The sequence below is a fragment of the Neopsephotus bourkii genome, unplaced genomic scaffold (assembly GCF_033783945.1).
Source record: "Neopsephotus bourkii isolate Nb327-2 ecotype Australia unplaced genomic scaffold, CSIRO-AGI_Nbou_v1 NB_177, whole genome shotgun sequence".
NCBI lineage: Eukaryota > Metazoa > Chordata > Aves > Psittaciformes > Psittacidae > Neopsephotus > Neopsephotus bourkii.
Genome location: NW_026900691.1, coordinates 146,859 through 167,190, shown reverse-complemented (window position 1 = coordinate 167,190; position 20,332 = coordinate 146,859). Strand labels below are relative to the sequence as shown.

The 20,332-nt window shown below is 54.2% G+C and overlaps 1 protein-coding gene across 2 annotated transcripts in view; it reads right to left on the bottom strand.

Annotated features, from left to right (window-relative positions):
- MYRF (myelin regulatory factor) overlaps positions 1-20,332 on the bottom strand; it is a 59,632-nt gene that overhangs the window by 8,221 nt on the left and 31,079 nt on the right. For both annotated transcript variants that reach the window (XM_061374951.1, XM_061374961.1), the window contains exons 5-18: positions 17,910-18,222; positions 17,145-17,317; positions 16,933-17,056; positions 8,442-8,637; positions 7,912-7,988; positions 7,181-7,291; positions 6,773-6,863; positions 5,442-5,642; positions 4,250-4,358; positions 3,818-3,927; positions 2,541-2,701; positions 1,558-1,630; positions 1,184-1,272; positions 987-1,055 (exon numbers count right to left, since the gene is read on the bottom strand). In XM_061374951.1, coding sequence (XP_061230935.1) covers positions 987-1,055; positions 1,184-1,272; positions 1,558-1,630; positions 2,541-2,701; positions 3,818-3,927; positions 4,250-4,358; positions 5,442-5,642; positions 6,773-6,863; positions 7,181-7,291; positions 7,912-7,988; positions 8,442-8,637; positions 16,933-17,056; positions 17,145-17,317; positions 17,910-18,222 — 1,897 coding nt within the window. The remainder of the gene's footprint in view (positions 1-986; positions 1,056-1,183; positions 1,273-1,557; positions 1,631-2,540; positions 2,702-3,817; positions 3,928-4,249; positions 4,359-5,441; positions 5,643-6,772; positions 6,864-7,180; positions 7,292-7,911; positions 7,989-8,441; positions 8,638-16,932; positions 17,057-17,144; positions 17,318-17,909; positions 18,223-20,332) is intronic.

The following is a 20,332-nucleotide window of genomic DNA, read 5'->3' as shown; positions in this document are numbered from 1 at the left end:
AGGGAGAGGAACAGGATATGGAGGAGAAAGAGAGAAAAAGAGACTCATTATCTGGAAATGTGAGGTCCCAAAGGAGGGAAGTGAGATAAAACACTGCCCAGCACAGGCTGCTTGTGCTTGCAGGGCTTGGGCTGTTCCCTTGATGCTCTCTCAACACTAAGGACACTTTGCAGAGAAACAGCTCTAGGGCAGCAGCACAAGAGGGACCTGGAGCTGATGGAGCGAGGCCAGAGGAGGCCATGGGGATGCTGCAAGGGCTGGAGCAGCTCTGCTCTGGAGCCAGGCTGAGAGAGCTGGGCTGGGGCAGCCTGGACAAGAGAAGGCTCCTGAAGGGGAGACCTTAGAGCAGCTCCAGTGCCTAAAGGGGCTGCAGGGAACCTGGAGAGGGGCTCGGGACAAGGGCCTGTAAGGACAGGCCAAGGGGAATGGCTTGAACCTGCCCAAGGGGAGACTGAGCTGAGCTCTTAGGCAGAAGCTCTTCCCTGTGAGGGTGCTGAGGCGCTGGCACAGGGTGCCCAGAGAAGCTGTGGCTGCCCCATCCCTGGCAGTGCTCAAGGACACAGGGGCTTGGAGCAAGCTGCTCCAGTGGAAGGGGTTGGGGTTGGAACTGGATGAGCTTTAAGGTCCCTTCCAACACAAACCATTCCATGGTGATACTATCAACACTCCTGCTTGGTCCAGCCCCACTGCAATAAGTGGGATGATGCTGGTTTAGTACAACTGAAGAGGCATGCAAAGAACATTCAGACCAGCCACAAGTGGATATATGAACAACCAAACAACAGGGTATTGCTTTTTCTCTTCTCTGTTCCTCACTTCTCACTCCAGATAATTTAACTGACACCAGCCTGGGATGTGTGGGTGTGTGTGGTTGGCTTTACACATTGACTCACTGGAATTGTGCTCAGTAGCCCCACAGTGGCTAGGGTTTGTGCTTCAGGCTCCCCTGGTCACCACATCCCTCCCATTGAGCCAGAAGAACCTACCCATCAATATCCACAAGGTCCTCTTCACTGCGCAAGCTCAGCACGTAGAGCGTGGACATGGACACCACACTGGAAAGAAAGAGGACGAGCATGGGGCAAGGGACACGTCACGGTGCTGATCCCCTCCAAGGGATTCCAGCCCATGGAAGAAGCCATAGGTCTTGCTGATGAGCTGGAGATGGTGAAGTGGATCTCACCTGAATGCCATGATGATGACCAGGGCGATGATGGTGCCCTGCAGGAAGCGCTGGCTGATGCACGCCTGCTCTGGGACAACTGATGGTGACTGCAAGAGATAGATCCCCAGGTCAGCTCAGGACTCCTCATTGCTCTGGTCCTCACTCAGACCTCATCCTGCCCATCCCAAGCTTTCTTCCTGTTTCCCCTGCAAGCCTCAAACCCCCTCAGTACAGAAGCCAAATAACATCTTCATAAGGCATGGACAAACCAAGGAAAGATCATGGACATGGGAACGTTTCATGGGAGACAAGGTCTCTCCCTCTGCAGCATGTGTGAGGACACATGAGGACCATGCAGATGACTGTTCTTAGAGAGGCCACCTTCTCCTTACCTTGCTGGCTACTTTGTGGGGCCTCTTTTTGTGGGGCACGCTTCCCGCACGGCTGAACTGGCTTCCAGTTTGGCTGCAAGGAGAAAGGAGGAACAGAGCTGAGCTGTGCGGGGACAGCACTCAAAGGTGAAACTGTGATTCTCATGTGTGGTATGAGTGGGGCAGCAGCACAAAAGGGACCTGGAGCTGTTGGAGTGAGGCCAGAGGAGGCCATGGAGATGCTGCAATGGAGCAGCTCTGCTCTGGAGCCAGGTTGAGAGAGCTGGGCTGGGGCAGCCTGGACAAGAGAAGGCTCCTGAAGGGGAGACCTGAGAGCAGCTCCAGTGCCTAAAGGGGCTGCAGGGAACCTGGAGAGGGGCCTGGGACAAGGGCCTGTAGGGACAGGCCAAGGGGAATGGCTTGAACCTGCCCGAGGGGAGACTGAGCTGAGCTCTTAGGCAGAAGCTCTTCCCTGTGAGGGTGCTGAGGCGCTGGCACAGGGTGCCCAGAGAAGCTGTGGCTGCCCCATCCCTGGCAGTGCTCAAGGACACAGGGGCTTGGAGCAAGCTGCTCCAGTGGAAGGGGTTGGGGTTGGAGCTGGATGGGCTTTAAGCTCCCTTCCAACCCAAACCATTCCATGATTCTCTGATGATTCTATGACAGTCACAAGCCCTTGTCCCTTCATCTGCTCAGGGGTAGGTGCGGTGCTGCCCCATTGCCCAGAGCACCTGAATTCTGCCCCCAAACCTGGATAAGCTCACCAGGATCAGTATGATGATTTTGGAAGCATGAGAAACTCTTTGCTCTCAGGAAGCCACTCACTCACTCTAGGCCAATGTGGAGACAATGTCACACCATGGTTCTGGGGCTGCTCTAAGAGCAGGCTGTTGGTATGTGTTTGCCAAACCTTCTGGATCCATCTCACACCTTCAATCTACCCCAGGCCCCAGGTCTCTCAAAAGGAGCCATCCCTCCTAGCTCCTGTGCCCTCAGGATGTCCATACCTGAATGCCCCAGAGCTCACGGTTGACTTCATGCTGTCCAAGCGCTTCAGCTTGGCCAGCTTGTGGCTCCACCTCTCCAGCTCATCGATGCGGGTCTCCAGGTTGTCTGTCAGCTTGCACAGCTCCTTCACAGCTCCCACGTTCTCCATGAAGATGCGCTCCTGCAGGGAACAGGTCACAGTGTGAGTGGCTTGGAACATGGAGACAATCCTGCTCCGATGGATCTGGCAGCCCTGACTGCTCTGCCATGCCCCGTCCCAAGGGAAAGGCTACACAACACCATCATATCCAGATCTCTATAGCCCCTGGATGCAAGAAGTGGTAAATGCTCCATCCCTGGCAGTGTTCAAGGCCAGGTTGGACACAGGGGTTTGGAGCAAGCTACTCTAGTGGAAGGTGTCCCTTCCCATGGCAGGGGTTGGAACTGGATGATCTTCAGGTCCTTTCCAACCCAAACCTTTCTATGACTCTATATTCTCTTTGAACCCAACCAAAACAATGAATGGAAGTGCAGGATCCCTGAGAACTCTCCTGCTGGTGCTAATTCAGAGTCCTTCTCACTCACAGAAGACATACATCCAAGGAGCCCTTGGTCAAACCAAGTGAGCAACACCCCCATCTACCCCTTCTCTGCCCCTCTCCAGCCTTCTTAGTCTGTCTCTTGCTCTCCATCACAAGCTGTTGGAGTCACTCTGCAGCAATATCCAACAGAGTTAATCAGATCAATGGAGAGCCCAAATCAAGAAGCCTCCGGAGAGCATCCTTCCTCCTCACATGCCAATGGGACATAAAAGGTCAGGTTCACATCTGCTAGCTGGTGATATAACTGCAGGGATTTAGGCTTCCACCAAGGGAAAACAAGGCACTAAGGTCCCTCCTGGCCATTCCCACTCTGGACAGTGATGCAGGAGAGAGCTGGCAGCTTTGGGAAGCTGTCCCCTTGCTGCCCTGAGCTGCAAACAGGTTACAGAGAGGTCAGGCAGCCAGGTGCTCTGGGTTATCTTGACATAAGCACTTTATCTTATCTAGAAAGGAGAGATTAGGACTAAGAGCCTCCCTACAGGAGCCTGCCAACAAGGAGATGCTCCCTTCCCGAGGGAGATGCCGCCAACTTTCACCAGCATCAGGCTAATTCCTCCCTGCTGATGTCTGCTGTCCGTCACCTTGAAAGATCAGCCAGGTCTCAAACTCATCTGGCTTAGAAGCACTTCCCAGCCATCACAGTTTCCCTCTTCCATTTCCAGCCCCACAGGTTCAACAGCCTCCCTGTCACCAACCTTGTTCACCACCAAGAAGTTCTCAAGGGTCTTCCCATTGGAAAAGACCAGGTCCCCGGTGTCCTTCACAGCTTCGGGGAGGATCTCCTTCACCTCCTGAGCAATGACACCTGCATGGAAACAGCACAGTGGAGGGTCAAGGTGAGCTGGGTAAGGTTCCTCTTGACACAGCTCTTTCTCTAGCCCATGTAGTCGCTATCATAGAAGCCCTATAAGCCACTGTGGGAAGTGACATCCTCTTTCCCACTAATTAAAGAGGGAATTCCACCACCACATCAGGTGGTGAGAAACCCGCTCTTACCTACCCCATGCTTGAGTAGAGCTGCAGGGAAAGGCAGGGCTTGGCACCATGAACAAAATGTGGGTTATGGAACACGAGGCCCAGCACTAGACACACAAGCAGGTCACTGTGGTGTGACGTTGGGCCCATACCTGTCTCCGAGGTGTTCTCAATGCCCACTGTGGCTGCAAACTCAGGCTTGTAGTTGTAATGCACCAGCCGCATCCGGGAGATCCTTTTCAGCTGCTCTGTGGTGTCCACCTGGATGAGACAGACACATGCAACTCCTAAAGGGGATGCTGCTCCTTCAGTTCCCATCATTCTGGCTCCAAACAGCAAAACCCACTGCAGCTCAGGGTAATACATCTGGGAGACAGCTCAGACCAGCATCACGACAAAGAGCATCCGCACTGGGGTTCAAGGACTATGTCAAAACCTAGTCAATAGGAGCTCAGGTAGCCCATAAGGACTATGTCAAAACCTAGTCAATAGGAGCTCAGGTAGCCCATAAGGACTATGTCAAAACCTATTCAATAGGAGCTCAGGTCGCCCATAAGGACTATGTCAAAACCTAGTCAATAGGAGCTCAGGTAGCCCATAAGGACTATGTCAAAACCTAGTCAATAGGAGCTCAGGTCGCCCATAAGGACTATGTCAAAACCTAGTCAATAGGAGCTCAGGTAGTCCATAAGGACTATGTCAAAACCTAGTCAACAGGAGCTCAGGTAGCCCATAAGGACTATGTCAAAACCTAGTCAATAGGAGCTCAGGTAGCCCATAAGGACTATGTCAAAACCTAGTCAATAGGAGCTCAGGTCACCCATAAGGACTATGTCAAAACCTAGTCAACAGGAGCTCAGGTAGCCCATAAGGACTATGTCAAAACCTAGTCAATAGGAGCTCAGGTCGCCCATAAGGACTATGTCAAAACCTAGTCAATAGGAGCTCAGGTCGCCCATAAGGACTATGTCAAAACCTGGTCAATAGGAGCCAATGTCACCCATAAGGACTATGTCAAAACCTATTCAATAGGAGCTCAGGTAGTCCATAAGGACTATGTCAAAACCTGGTCAATAGGAGCCTATGTCGCCCATAAGGACTATGTCAAAACCTAGTCAATAGGAGCTCAGGTCGCCCATAAGGACTATGTCAAAACCTAGTCAATAGGAGCTCAGGTCGCCCATAAGGACTATGTCAAAACCTAGTCAATAGGAGCTCAGGTAGCCCATAAGGACCCATGTCAAATGCCCATAAGGACCATGTCAAATCAGCAGCTGAAAGACTCACAAGGACACTCACACCTGTGGTCCCTCAGGTCCCTGATCTGCTCTGCCTGGCTCTTACCTCCTGGATGTCCTCCTTCACTCGGGCATCTGAAGGATGCATCAGCGAACCCATGACCTTCACATTGCCATGGACCACGAGGGCTTCATCGGGGCGGTCCGTGTTGATGCCAACCCGGCCGTGGTGGAACACGGTGTCAGGGAGCTGTGCCCGCTGCCAAAGCACATCGCTGTCGCTCTCAAACTGGCCAGGGTTGGAGGCCTGTGGAGAGACAGGGAAGTGGGGAGTGATAAGCAGCAGGTCCAGGGGGTAGAATGCTGCAGTGGTGCTGGGCAGAGGCACTTGGAGATGCAAACAGAGGAGATCAGACACATCCTTCCATACATGTTGTGGGACTGTATAGCAGGAGAGGCTGAGGGCAACAGATGGGGATCAGAGAGCTCCAAGCTGCTGTGATGGCCTGGATGATGCTGTCTCCATTAGTATGGATGTGAAACAGCTTCAAAACAAAGCTTGGCGTAAGCAGAAACACCCAACAAGGGTGTTCTTGCTCCACAAGATCTTGGCTGAACCTGGGCCATGTTCATCTCAGGGTCCTGAGAGATAAGAAGGGGCTGTTGGGATGAACATCTCTAGGCCACAAGATCTTGATGTAGGTGCCCTCTCCAGCCTTCAGCACACTGAATTACAGCCCTAGGAAGCCTTGAGATGGAGCTGAGGCAGTCCCAGCCTTGCAGGGACACAAGGAGCTGGGCAGCCAGGCCAGAGCCAGCAGAGACAAGCAAGGCTGTGGAGGTCTGAGACAGAGCTTTGCAGCAGCACAAGGCAAAGTGGTAGGGACAGGGATCTGCTGCCACCACTGGGAACAGATCCCAGCCTGCCCTGACAGCAGAGGTAGCCTCTGTCTAAGCTTGCAGAAACCAAGGCTATGCCTGCTCTGCTCCTCTCCCTACAGGAATGCCCCTGCTTTCTTGAGCTGTCTGTTATCTCAGCTATCAGAGCTGTTCCAACAACCCCAACTAGATCCATGCAGGACAATAGGAGACCAAGGGACATGGCTGCTGCTCCTAGGTCCCAAATCCTGGGTCTTTGCCCTGCTGCTGTGGTTCTGTGACCCACAAGGGATGGGGCAGTCCAGACTGTGATGGGCAACAGGGAGGCTGCAAGTTCTTGCATGTCCTGAGGCTGCCCTGATGAAGGATGTGTGGAAAGGATGGAGGCAGAAGGCAGGCCTGGACAGAGAGAAGGAAAGCTAAGAGTTTGGAGAAGGTGGGAAAGGGATGGGTGAGGAAATCATTGAAAAGCCAGAGGAAGGAAGGAGGATCACCCAGGACATCCAGCAATGGACCACTGGGTACCTGCAGAGGCTGAGGGAGGAGAAAGGGACTTACTCTGACAATGATGCGCTCTGAAATGTGGGCAGCCAGTGTGTAGTTCTGGTTCTGTGCATGTGCCTGCAAGGCTACCACGAGCATGAAGTACCTGCCAAGAGGGAAAACGGGTCAGGGTGCCATCCTGCTTCGGGTGCTGCTGAGCCTGCTCCCCCTCTGGAGGCTGAGGTGGGCTTGGAACATCCCCTCTCCACGTGCTGTAGGGCACAAGCACTGTCCCTAATGCCTCACAGAGTAGAAACCCCTTCTTGTGGCCATAGCAGACACCTCCTCTCCTGCACACAGACAAGGGGGGGCAATCCAGGACTGTCCCCCACATCTCCCCCCATCCAGTCACACTGCCCCCAAGCCACATCCACAAGCCTTGAGTGCTCAGAATGGCTCGAAGGAGGCATCTGTGCCCCTCACCTCTGGTCCGGGTTGGGTTTGCCTTTCTTCCTCATGTTGTTGGCTGTGGTCTCGCTGAAGTGCAGCCGCCCCACGGTGACTTTGGTGACCTGCTCTGGAGGCAGGGTGACCCTGAGGAAGGGCAAAGGAAGAGAAGAGGGAGTGATGACATTGCTGGAGAGGAGGTGAGTGGGGAAAGGGTGCATGGGGACCTCAGAGCAGCTACCAGTGTCTGAAGGGGGCTACAGGGATGCTGGAGAGGGACTCTCCATCAGGGACTGGAGCGACAGGACAAGGGGTGATGGGTTCAGACTGAAACAGGTTAGATATAAGGAAGAAGCTCTTCCCTGTGAGTGTGCTGAGGCGCTGGCACAGGGTGCCCAAGAAGTTGTGAATGCTCCATCCTTGGCAGTGTTCAAGGCCAGGCTGGACAGAGCCTTGGGTGCCATGGTTTAGTGTGAGGTGTCCCTGCCCATGGCAGGGGGGTTGGAACTGGATGATCTTAAGGTCCTTTCCAACCCTGTTCTATGATTCTATGGCCATCTCCTGGCCTGCTCTATCAAGGCACATCTATGAACCAGGCATGTAAAGGGTATGTAAAGAGAGGAAAACATTGCTGTGGGAAGCATTGGAGCAAACTGGAGAGCATGAGACTTGCAGCACGATCCTGAGACCTACAGCTCAGCCCCTTTCACCCTCTTCTGCTGTTGCTGATGCCCCGACATCACTTCTCCTACACGAACAGTACTCACGTCACAGGGTTGAAGGGCCGTTTGCTGCGGTCAGACTGCGACTGCTCTATGTTGATGGACTGGTTCAAGGCCTCTAGCTGGAGACAAAGATTGGGGCGTGTGATAAAGAGCAGAGAGAGAGACCTTCCCCATCCCACCTCCTTCACCCCAGCACAGGGCAGCTGTCTGCCCAGCCCTCCTATCACTCAGTACAACTGACTTGCAACACCCAGCTTGAGCGTGGTCATTGGCCAAGCATGGCTTGGACAATGGGGTGTCTGGGGGTGAAAGGATCTTCCCAAAGTCCCTATATACCTCCAGAGTCAAAGGTGAGTGAAAGGCAGCCCTGAAGACACCCAGGCATGGTGTGTCCATGGACCTGAGCCCATCTTAGCACTCATCAATCAAGATCTGCCTTGTTCTGGCTGTCAGCACTCTCCTACACGCTCCTCTATGACTTAGCACATGAAGATGAGGTGTTGCTTGATCCCAGCTTGCTAAGAACCCCTTCTCCCTGCTGGGTTTGCTGCTGGCCCTTAGCTCCCGCTTGCCTTCACTCCGTGCAGCTTCAGGTAGAAGCACTCTAAGGGTTTCAGTCCCTCGGGGGTCTTCACATACTTGGGATCTCCAAGCATGCCGATGTAGACCGTGACCTGGAAGTGGTTCTTCTTCTGGCACACGAAGGCATCGTCACCCACAGAGAAGTTGAACCCTTTGTCAGCATCGACGCGGTACGTGAGCATCGGGCTGTGGAGAAGGCAACGGGGGTTAGAGCTGTGCACCCCACAGAGGGTAATGCTGGGGGGGGAAGGATGAGCCACACACCAAAGCAGAGGCAAGGAGGGGTGCATGGGGTATGGCACATGGCCATGTTCTGGGGTATGGATGTGCATGGGAAGGGCTGGGCGGACAGCTCACCTCTGTGTCCCACCAGACATGAACAGTCCCACCACCATAGATGGTGAAGACCACAGCACACATACAGCCACAAAGCTACCCTGAGGCACAGCAGGCACATGGGAGGGGAAGGAGGGTTGTGTTGCTGCAAAAGAGAAGGTCTTTGATGCCATCCCTCTTGTCTTGCATTGATGCTGCTCTTGGGGTTCACAGGCACAGGCAGACCCTGCCCAACACTTTGCCTAAGCCCACACAGCAACCTGCCCTGCTGTGCAGGGGTGAGAGCTCAGAGAAGGTCCATAGCTCCTTGAAGCTACAAGATGTGCTTTAGGTGGGTCCTCAGCTGGAAGGGAATATGGTTCCTGTGCCTGTGGCACTGTCAGCCTGCAGCCAGAACCCCCCCATGTGCTGGGCTGCACCCCCAGAGTGTGAGCATCAGCTCAGGGAGGGGATCCTGCCCCTCTGCTGTGCTCAGGGGAGCCCTGATCCAGCTCTGGGGTCACGTAGGGACAGGCCAAGGGGAATGGCTTGAACCTGCCCGAGGGGAGACTGAGCTGAGCTCTTAGGCAGAAGCTCTTCCCTGTGAGGGTGCTGAGGCGCTGGCACAGGGTGCCCAGAGAAGCTGTGGCTGCCCCATCCCTGGCAGTGCTCAAGGACACAGGGGCTTGGAGCACCCTGCTCCAGTGGAAGGGGTTGGGGTTGGAGCTGGAGGAGCTTTAAGGTCTCTTCAACACAAACCAGGCTGGGATTGTATGACTAGGGTTTGACAAGGATGCTGGGGCAACCACCCCTCCATATGCCACACTATAGCACTAATACTATAGGCATAGCACAATAGGAACCACTACATGTTACCTGTAGTTACCTGGCTCAACACACACTGGAGACCCACACTGCCCAAGGCCTGGAGCAGACCCTTTAGGGCTGCTCACTGGGAGCAGCAGCTCAGGCTCACCTAAAGGGCTGTCCCACGTCTCTGCTTGCTTCCCCCCATCACATTCCCACATTGCCTGCCCTAATCCCTGCTACCGCCTGCATGCTGGATTCCCAAACTCACACCCCCTGCTCCTGCTGCTGCCAAAAGCTTCCAGCTCCAGCAGGTCCAGAGGAGGAGGAGGAAGAAGAGGAAGAGGAGGGGGCCCTGGCTGCCCGGTGAACACACACCAGCTGGGGAGGTTTAATCTACATCTCTTTAATGGGCTGGTTCCTATGGGAACAAGGGAAATATGTGGCCTCTGCAGCAAGTCCCTTTTCTCCCACCATCCAAATACCCAGCCCTGGGCTGCTGGGCCCCTGGGGCACCGCTTGCCCTTGGTGGTGGGGAAGGGGATGCCTCTTCTCCCACCTCCCCATCGAGCAGCTCTAGCAGCACACCCCAATCCCACTGTAACTAAACAGCTATGGAGGAGGGAAAGGGGAGCTCAGCCTTGACATCAGGCTTAAAGACTCTGGAATGCTCTTCCACTACAGCAAACCTTTTGTGGCTTCCACCTTATTACAGGCAGATACAGCCCAGAGCAATGGGAGGGGACTGGGAAGCAGGAGATAGGGAACGGTCACTCTCGCTCCCCTGTTATCCCTTTTCTTCTGGGAATAAAGCCATCCACCCCCAGACATGCTTGAGGGGTTAACGTGCACGAAACCTGGAATAACGCTGGGATGACCACAAGCAACTATTCATTACTTGCACCCCAGGGACCTGAGGCTGTCGTGCCCTGTCCCAAACACAAACCAGACGGTGGGAGCAGAGCACTACCTTAGCCCAGAAGCACGAGAGGAATTCCCCTCTATGCTCTCACCCTCCTCCTAACCTCAGCCCTCAGTTCTCCATCTGGCTCTTCCTGATGGGAAGCAGTGGCTGGGACTGGCCCAAGCACCCCCCGTGCTCTCTGCAAGGATGGTGGGGCCATTCCCAACTGCTTTCCCTGCCTCTGCCTCTCTTTCCAGCATCCCTGAGTGTTCACCACTTGCCCCGTGGTATTTTAACAGAGAAAGATGAGGAGAGGGAGGGTCTGACTGAAATTCCAAACCAGGGATGCTTCCAAAACATGCTCTGGTTCACATCAAACTGATGGCTGCAAAACATGCGCCAACAGAGGGGAGAGTCAGGCTCCCCCTCCTCTGTCTTCTAGAAACGCCTAAATCCCCATCTCAGAGGTTCCTCTCCTCTGAGTTTTCCTTATGGCTGGGGCTGGGGCATTCCCCAAAGTGGGATCCTGCACTGGGACAGATGGGAGGCAAGAAGCTGATTTCCAGGTGTCAAAGAGCCCAGGGATCCCCCCAGCCTTGTGGCCATCACTAAACCAAGGAGCTGCTCCCAGCTCACCCCCACTGCAGGATGGGGTATCCCTTGGATCTCCTATTCCAGTGGTTTTCCACTCTCACGTTGTAAATCCCACCTGGAAGCAGCAAATCCACTCCCTCACCACCATGTGCACTGTCAGGACTCTGGTGACCCCTATAAAAACCCATCCTCCCCTTCCTGTTAAGCCAAAGGGATCTCAGTGACTATCACCCTGCCCTGGACCCAGTCCTCGGGCAGCAGTGCCCCTCTCTGATGGGTGGCTGCAGTAAATGGGGTGATGGAGAAGGAAAGGCAGGAGACCCTGAGGCAGGAGTGGTTCCTGGCTATAGGGATGACACCAGCTGCTGACAAGGCAACATCCCAGGGGCAGCCAAAGCCATGCTGGCTTTTCCAAGGGAGAGTCAGAGGGCAAAGTGTCAGGAATCAAGGGCTGGGGTCAAATGGATTGGTTAAGCCAGAATACCCCCACTGACAGAAGCAGAGTAAGGCCAGGAGCAGAGGAGAGGAGGGTTTTCCTAATCCAAGTGAAGGTGAGAGGTTGCAAACTCCCCATAGCCATGTCTGGCATCACACTTAGTGGAGCAGTGAGCAACCTCGTCCTCCACATTGAAGCGCAAAGGGAAAGGCACTGCAAAGAGAGATGTCTCTAATTAAAGGGATCTGTACTGGGGTCTGTGAGCGAGAGCAGCATCTCAGAAGGATGCTCGCACGCCTCAACTGCTTCCTCTCTGGAGGAAAAACCTCCTCCATTTCCCTCCTCCTTCCTTCCAGGTTCCCCAATATCTCAACCACTCCTATGATGTAATGGCTGGAGACTCCCTAACTCAAGGAGCACTCGCTAATTCCATGCACTCATAGAATCAGACTGGTTTAAGTTGGAAGGGAGCTTAAAGCTCATCCAGATCCAACCCCAACCCCTTCCACTGGAGCAGCTTGCTCCAAGCCCCTGTGTCCTTGAGCACTGCCAGGGATGGGGCAGCCACAGCTTCTCTGGGCACCCTGTGCCAGCGCCTCAGCACCCTCACAGGGAAGAGCTTCTGCCTAAGAGCTCAGCTCAGTCTCCCCTCGGGCAGGTTCAAGCCATTCCCCTTGGCCTGGCCCTACAGGCCCTTGTCCCAAGCCCCTCTCCAGGTTCCCTGCAGCCCCTTTAGGCACTGGAGCTGCTCTAAGGTCTCCCCAGAGCCTTCTTTTCTCCAGGCTCAGCACCCTACATGGTCCCTTCAGATACACTCACATCATGAGACCTCAGCGATCCATCACCATAGGACTAACCAAGCTGGCCAAGAGGGCCACCAGACCACGTCACTAACCCAAAACACATCCAGCAGGACTGGACCACATCACACCAGTGCCCATGCCCTGGGTGAGATCAGGATCTGCAGCAAGGTTTGGTGTTTATAAGGACACTACTTCCAAGCAAGGAGAGCAAGCTCACGTTTAGCCTGAATATAGGGAGCACCAGTTTGCTTGATGGGAAGGAGACAGCACCAGTTCCCAGGGTGAGAGCAGAGCAGAGGAGCTCTGGTCCCAGCATGGAACGTTTCTGTTGAGCGCTGCTCTACCCTTCCCCAGCTGCCTTCCCTCAAACTAAACAAAGGTGGGGAGGGAGGAGGGAGCCTGCTGGCATTTATCAGAGCACGCTGTCAGGGAGATGAATTACCCCTGCTCCCAGGAGGGAATTACTCAACTGCCTGGTTCCAGACCTCTTCAGCACCGCTGCTGGCAACCAGTGAACCCTTCTGATGGTTCAGCGAGCCTCAAACACAAACCCCGGTGCAAAAGGCAAGCAGAACTGAATCATCCATAACATTCATCCACAGACTTCGGGCTCCTTCAGCCAGCACTCAGAATCCTCAGCCAAACGTAAGCAAAAGGCTGAGGAACAAGCCCAGCAAGCCAAGGCACAGGTTTCCAGGCACCTCCAATTGAATCCATGTAGAATCATAGTTCAGGTTGGAAAGGACCTTAAGATCATCAAGTTCCAACCCCCTGCCATGGGCAGGGACACCTCGCTCTAAACCAATCACCCAAGGCTCTGCCCAACCTGGCCTTGAACACTGCCAGGGATGGAGCATTCACAAGCTCCCTGGGCAACCCATTCCAGTGCCTCACCACCCTCACAGGAAAGAATTTCCTCTTTATATCCAATCTAAACTTCCCCTGTTCCAGTTTTAACCCATTACCCTTTGTCCTATCACTGCAGTCCCTAATGAAGAGTCCCTCCCCAGCATCCCTATAGGCCCCATTCAGATACCAGAAGCTGCTCTGAGGTCTCCACGCAGCCTTCTCTTCTCCAGGCTGAACAGCCCCAACTTTCTCAGCCTATCTCCATACAGGAGGTGCTCCAGCCCCTGAGCATCCTCGTGGCCTCCTCTGGACTTGTTCCAACAGCTCCATGTCCTTTTTATGTTGAGGACACCAGAACTGCACCCAGGGCTCTGTCCAATCTGCCCTTGAACACTGCCAGGGATGGAGCATTCACAACCTCCTTGGGCAACCCATTCCAGTGCCTCACCACCCTCACTGTAAAGAACTTCTCCCTTATATCCAACCTAAACTTCCCGTTTCAGTTTGAACCCATTACCCCTTGTAACAACTCTTCTTTCCTTCCCTCCATTTCCTTAATCCAGCCTCATTCTAGGTCTGTGTTAAACCTAAATCCAGGTGGTTCATATGATTCCCTCTTCTCCTGGTAGAAGGCAGGGGCAGGGCTGCTCCAGGGGGATTCCTAGTGACAGGGACTCAGTTGTCATTCACACAACTGTACTCACATTCACTGTACAGGTCTCTTAGTAGGTAAGCAAAGCTACTTAGGAACTGCCCAGTAAGTTCAGATCCCCCCATGCCATCCCCATCTCACTGAGCCACGGCAATAGGTGAGAAAACAGAGCTCCAAGGTACAGTCCAGAACAGCAGGAAAAGAGTTGATGGGCCACTTCTCTGCAGCTTTCTGCCAGGAAGATGACTGAACAGAGATGAAATTGTCCACTCATCCACAGGCACAAGATACAGATGGGATCTGATGTGACAGCTACACTCACTGCATAAGAAGAGAGCTGTCCCATGGGCTCAAACGGTGCTGAGACAAGCTGGAAGCAGCTCTCACAGGGCCACTGATCAATGCAAAGCCTAGAGAAGACTGCCGAGAAACAAATAACGTGCAGTGATGGTTACCAGTGGACTCGATGATCTGAACGGTCTTTTCCAACCTAAATGATTCGATACTAATGGACCTAATTTTGTGTGAGCAACAGAACAGGATCCTGCGAGGGCTGGAGCAGCTCTGCTCTGGAGCCTGGACAAGAGAAGGCTCCTGAAGGGGAGACCTGAGAGCAGCTCCAGTGCCTAAAGGGGCTGCAGGGAACCTGGAGAGGGGCTTGGGACAAGGGCCTGTAGGGACAGACCAAGGGGAATGGCTTGAACCTGCCCGAGGGGAGACTGAGCTGAGCTCTTAGGCAGAAGCTCTTCCCTGTGAGGGTGCTGAGGCGCTGGCACAGGGTGCCCAGAGAAGCTGTGGCTGCCCCATCCCTGGCAGTGCTCAAGGACACAGGGGCTTGGAGCAAGCTGCTCCAGTGGAAGGGGTTGGGGTTGGAGCTGGATGGCCTTTAAGGTCCCTTCATCCCACCCCATCCCATGATATATTCTGGTGCAGCGCACAGAGATCATCCATGAAGGAGCAGATGTAGGTTCAGCTTGCAGAGGCTCTCTTAGAGCTACCTGCCCTTAAACCCATCACAAAGGAGGAAAAGTCCACTGAGGCAGTGTATAAACTGGAAATTATCAATCAACCTTGACCTTAACCCTTAATTCTGGTCAAATCCAGCACCACAACAGAGTGCACGTGGGTTCCTCAAATCTACATGAAGTCAGGTAAAAGGAATTTACTCATTACACAACGGGACGATGACCTAAATGCCACTGAAGTGGTTTTGCTCTGCCTAAATCCTAAAAGCAGGTATTAAGGAGGTGAGCCCAAGTGGTCCAAAGAACATGGGCTGGGTTTGCAGAAGGTAAAAGCTGGGGTTTGCAGAACTTCAGCAGCTTCTCTGTTGCCAGTATAGTGTAGTTTGCTCTATCAATCTGCCTGTAAGATGCTGGAGTCCATGGATAATCTCTGGAACAAGGAGTATAACAGGGACTGGAACACTTGCAGATGGTCTGTGACAAACTGAAAGGGTTGTGACGTGGTTCAGATGAGAAACCATGTACCCAGGGCAGGTAAATAGTGAGATGGAAGGAAAAGGGGACTCATTATGTGCAAGACAAAAGCAAGGCTGTGTAAAAGGTCTGCTCCAGGATGCACAGAGCTCTTTGGACCCTGTTGATTACACAAGGTCCTTCTCTAGTCATGAAAGCCCTGTGGAGACTGATGGTGGGAGAGAGGCCAGTCCAGGGAGTGACAGGCTGAGATCAAGTATGGCCCAAGTCAGAGAAGCACTTGGACACAGGGTGAAGGTAGTGAGGCTCAAGGCTAGAGGCATTATTGGCACAAAAAGAGAGTCTGGGAGAAGCAGGAACAGCAGCAATAGGCAAAGGTGGCTTTGGCAGGGAGGAAATCAGTGTTACAACTGCCCAGAAGCATCTGATATTCCTCCTGAAGGTGGGAGATGCTTCCTTTATGGAAACGGGTTAGTAAAGCACGAGTAACCCCCTCTGCAAATCAACCCTCTCCTGCTGTGGTGGGGAAACAGCCACAAACACAGCATTTCCCAACGACTGAGTGTCCCCAGTGAAGTAACCAACTCCAACAGCCCCTTCTCATAGGGAACAACCCCCAGCATGGCCCAGTCATCTCAGGTCTGTGTTACAGACCGGTGCAAGGACCAAGGCTGGGGATGCACGAGGGCTTGCAGCAGCGCATCCCTGCACATCCCAGGTCCTGCTCTGCCTCCATGACTCGGGTTCTGGCTCCCATCCCGATCCAGGCAAGGTGGGATAAGAGTCTTGGGTCATTCGGTGTCACAGACAACAGAGCACCCCCTCCTCCACGTGCCCCAAGAGGACCCCTTCCAGCCCCTGGTTGAGCACAGACAGGAGGAAGGGAGACAGGGGGAGGTTCCTTTGCTCCCAGAGAGGTTCCTGGAAGCCAGCCTGCCGCTTGCCAGCTCCCTGTCACCTCCAAGGAATGCAGGGAGGATCCAGAGTGGTTTCCTCCTGAGCCCTCCCCTTTCCCTATGCAGCTTGGCCTTGCACTGCCTCCACCCTTCACAACCTTCCAGCTCCCAGCCCCTCAACTGCTCGCTGCTCCCCACCTACCTCTGCCACCCCTTTCCTCTCCACCCTCTCCCTTTGCCCCTCTGCCACCCCTCCTGGCTTCCCAGCTTTCCTCTCTCTTCCTTCCCTTCTCTCCTCTGCCCATCAACCACTCCCACTCCTCCTCCTCAGGCTCCTCTCCATGCTGCCCTCAAGCTGTGCTGAAGTGGCTCTGGATTACCTCCAGCCATCCCTGCTATGCATTGTCTAGGAAATCCTAACACTTCAACTCTAGGTCCTTGGGCAGGAGGAAAGGGAGCTGCTGGTCCCAACCACACTCAGAGCAAGGTTTGGATAGCCAATACAACCCTCCATGGAAGACCAAGGTCTGAGGAGCTGCTGGACTATCACCTACAGCACCAACCCGTGTCTCAAATCCTCCATCAGCCCTGTGGAAGTACAGAGGAGTAACTTTCCCAATGGCAAAGGTACTGTGGGGAGAGTATCTCCACCACAGTGCAGGCAAGCAGAGATCAAGAGGTGATAAGAGAGGACAATGGGGTGTCCAGGTTGATCCTTGTCCCATCTTGTGAGTATGATGCCCCCAGCTTCACTCCCTCATCTCCTAAGGTGGATGAATTACTCACAGTTCCTTGTAGTTGGCATCATAGAGCGTTGCCCACTTGTTCTGTTGATGTGGCTGCCACTTTATAGACTGGTAGTTGGGATCCAAGTAGGAGCCGTTCAAGCTGTCGTTATCTTGGATGAGGCCTGGAATGAGGGGAAAACACCTATTCCAATCCCTCTGAGACCGCGTCCAGCTGGGAAGAGCACAGGGAAGCCCTTGGCACTCACATACCTGGTGAGAGCGCTCCTGGCTGGTGCCAGGGAGGTGTTTGGACTCTATCAGGGTTCAGTGGCACCGACCCCATCCCTGGCTCCTGCTTTATCAGCCCGTTGAGCATCTGGGCATTGAGGGTGTTGGGGGGAGACTCCGAGTGTTTCCTCTTCTTGGCGGGATGCACCGGGAGGCTGCAGGGACCATGGGAAAGCAAAGGTTGAGCAGGGAAGCAAGAGGTGGGCAGAAAACAGCCCCTGACCAGGCATAAAGCTGGGATCTCACATAGAAAACCTGCATGCGGGGAGCTCTGTCAGCATCTTCTCCCATTCCCTAGGATAGCTTAATTCAAACTCCAGCTCCTTGCTAAGCCTGGGCAGCAGGAAAGGGAGCTGCTGCTCCAAACCATGCTCAGGGCATGTATTTGCCAACACAACCCTCCATCACAGACCAAGGGCTGAGTAGCTGCTCAGCTACAACCCAAGCTGCTCTTACAGCCCTAGTCCCAAGCTCAGTGGCTCTGCCAACGCTCAAGCTCGGTGCCAGCCATGCTCTGAGCCACATCTTTGCTTTCCTCTTGTCCCCACCACCCACCTCCAAGCCGTGGCCATGCCCCACACTTGAGGTCATCTCCACATCAGTGCCTCCCACAGAACCAGGGCAAGCTCCTTAACTTGGGAGTTAAACCCAGCCATTCTGCTCATGCATCCCCAAGCCTCCCTCATCCTCCCCCTTCCCCAAAGCCCACCAATAGCTCTGCAAAGCCCCAGTGCCCCGAGTCCTTACTCTGCTCCGTGTTGCTGGAGAAGCTGGTGCAGCATCTGCGACTGCTGGGCATGGTGGAGGTCAGCAGGGGCCATCCCCTGCCCGATGCCATATGGTGGCAGCAGGGGCTCAGCCTTCATGTACATGTCCCGCTGCAGGCTGGGGTAGTGCGGGGTGTGCTGCTGCTGGTGCGGGTGAGGAGGAGGAGGAGGAGGACCTGGGAGATGGGGGGGTGGTGGTGGTGGAGGGGGAGGAGGAGGAGGATGCTCCAGGCGAGAAGGGGGAGTCATGTGGCACATGTTCTCGGGGGTCATGGTCCGGAGGAGGTGAGGATCTTGAAAGAGAGAAGGAGTCAGAGGTGTTAGAGCAGCAGGTAGGGACGTGCACTGGGTCTTAAAGCCAGGTCCAGCACGGACACAGCACCCCTCTGCTCCTGAACCATCCTGGTTATCTTCAGAGCCAGGTTGGATGCGGCTTGGAGCAACCTGGTCTAATGGAAGGTGTCCCTGCCTGGGGCCTGGGGGAGAAATTGGGTGAGCTTTATGATCCCTTAAACCCAAACCATCCCATGATGCTCACGAATCCATACCTCGCTGCTCTTCCACCTACCCTCAGCACGGCTGTCTCCTTACCTACCCCATCTGCCCTGCAGGGATTCCCTTCTCAAGTCAGCAGCCCTGGCTGTCAACTGCAGACACAGGCTGTGTCCAAGTGGTATCTACAGTGCAAGGACACAGCAGGGTCCTGCCGGCTGATACAGGGACATCAACACTATGAAACCAGCTGCACCATACATCCTCTGAGGAGAGGTGAGACTGGAGGGATCCAGCATAAGGAAGCAGGCAGGGCCCAGTATCTTGAAGCCCAAAGGACCAAAACTCCAAGTGTAATCAGGTCCTCGGGCTGAAGGACAGGGAAGATGCCCACAGATACTCCTGGTGTTTGCTAACCTCAGGTATCATGTGGATGCAGTGGAAGCATCTTTAGGAACTCCCAGGGAGCTTTTCTATAAGCTTTGTATTTCCCTTCTAACAGAAAAGCCATCAACCATGATATTCCTATAGCACCAAAGAACTACATGGACCATTAAAGCACAATGGGGGGCAAATGATCCAAGAGTCAGGAACAGCATCTGAAGCCTGTGCCTGGAAATGCAGAGCTGCAGAGAAAGCACCCGAACCTGGCCTGATTTTAGAGCTCCTGGGCATGGCAAAGACACCCCATTTCATGATGCCAGAGCTCCTTGTAGCTGTGGACCACAGCACTCTGCCAAGAAACCAGACCATCACCCACTGACAGAGCCTTGAGAAGCCAAAGGTGGGCTTCATCCCACTCAGCACTACTCAGCTCAGAGCTTGGGGTCCCAGCTTGGGGTGTTGCCTGGTCTCTATAGTCATAGAATCATGGAATAGAATCCAAGTGGTTTGTGTTGGAAGGGACCTCAAAGCTCCTCCAGCTCCAACCCCAACCCCTTCCACTGGAGCAGCTTGCTCCAAGCCCCTGTGTCCTTGAGCACTGGCAGGGATGGGGCAGCCCCCGCTTCCCAGCACCCTCAAAGGGAAGATTCCAACACCACTTCCAAAGCTTGAGCTTGGTAAGGAGTCCATGACAGCACGGACCCTTTAAAACAGCACAAAGACCAGTAAACCCAGTTACCCTCCTGAGACCTCCCCAGAACCCAGCGTATCACATCTGTGCCGCAGAACACATTCAGGTTGGGTCAAAACCTGATGGAAGCCCATCTCCTAAGAGGAACTGGAGTGACAAAAGTGCAGCCCCAGGCTCTGACCAGGAGCTCTCTGCTGGGTTTTCTGCTGTGGGAAACACACAACCTGGTCCCCAGCCCCACAGAACAAACCTTCTGCCACCTTCTCTTCAGCAGGACAAAGCCCATCTGTTTCCACAGCCTCTACCTAAGGGCTGGAGGACCAGCACACCCAGGGACTGGTCGTAGCTGTTACAGAGACATGGAGGGGGATAACACAGGAGATACCTACTGGGTCTGTGCCAGGCTGCATCCCTAAGGAGGTGCCACCAACCGGCCCTGACCCAGGCACTGGTCTGGATGGACTTTGTCCTCAGAACAACAACTGGTTGACTGAGGCCAAAGCACTTGACCAGGAACCAGTATAAACTCCTCCTGTTGTAAGGGCTGGAGAAGTGACCTGTATTAATGTCACTGAGCTGGGACAGGGCTGCTTCCACCCATTCTGCTCCCTGCCAAGCTCCCTCAGAGCCCTTCATCAGCACACACGGAATGGGTTCCTCTGCCTTCTGGAGCTGTCCCAGGGACCAGCACTAGGGCTCCAAGGAGGAGGGGAGGTCTCCATCCCAAGGAGGGTGGAGATGAGGACCAAGGCTGAGAGGTGACACTCCCGGGATAGAGTATTCCTCTGCTTTCCAGCTGGTGAGAAGTGATGGGGAACAACATCCCCCCTTCCCCA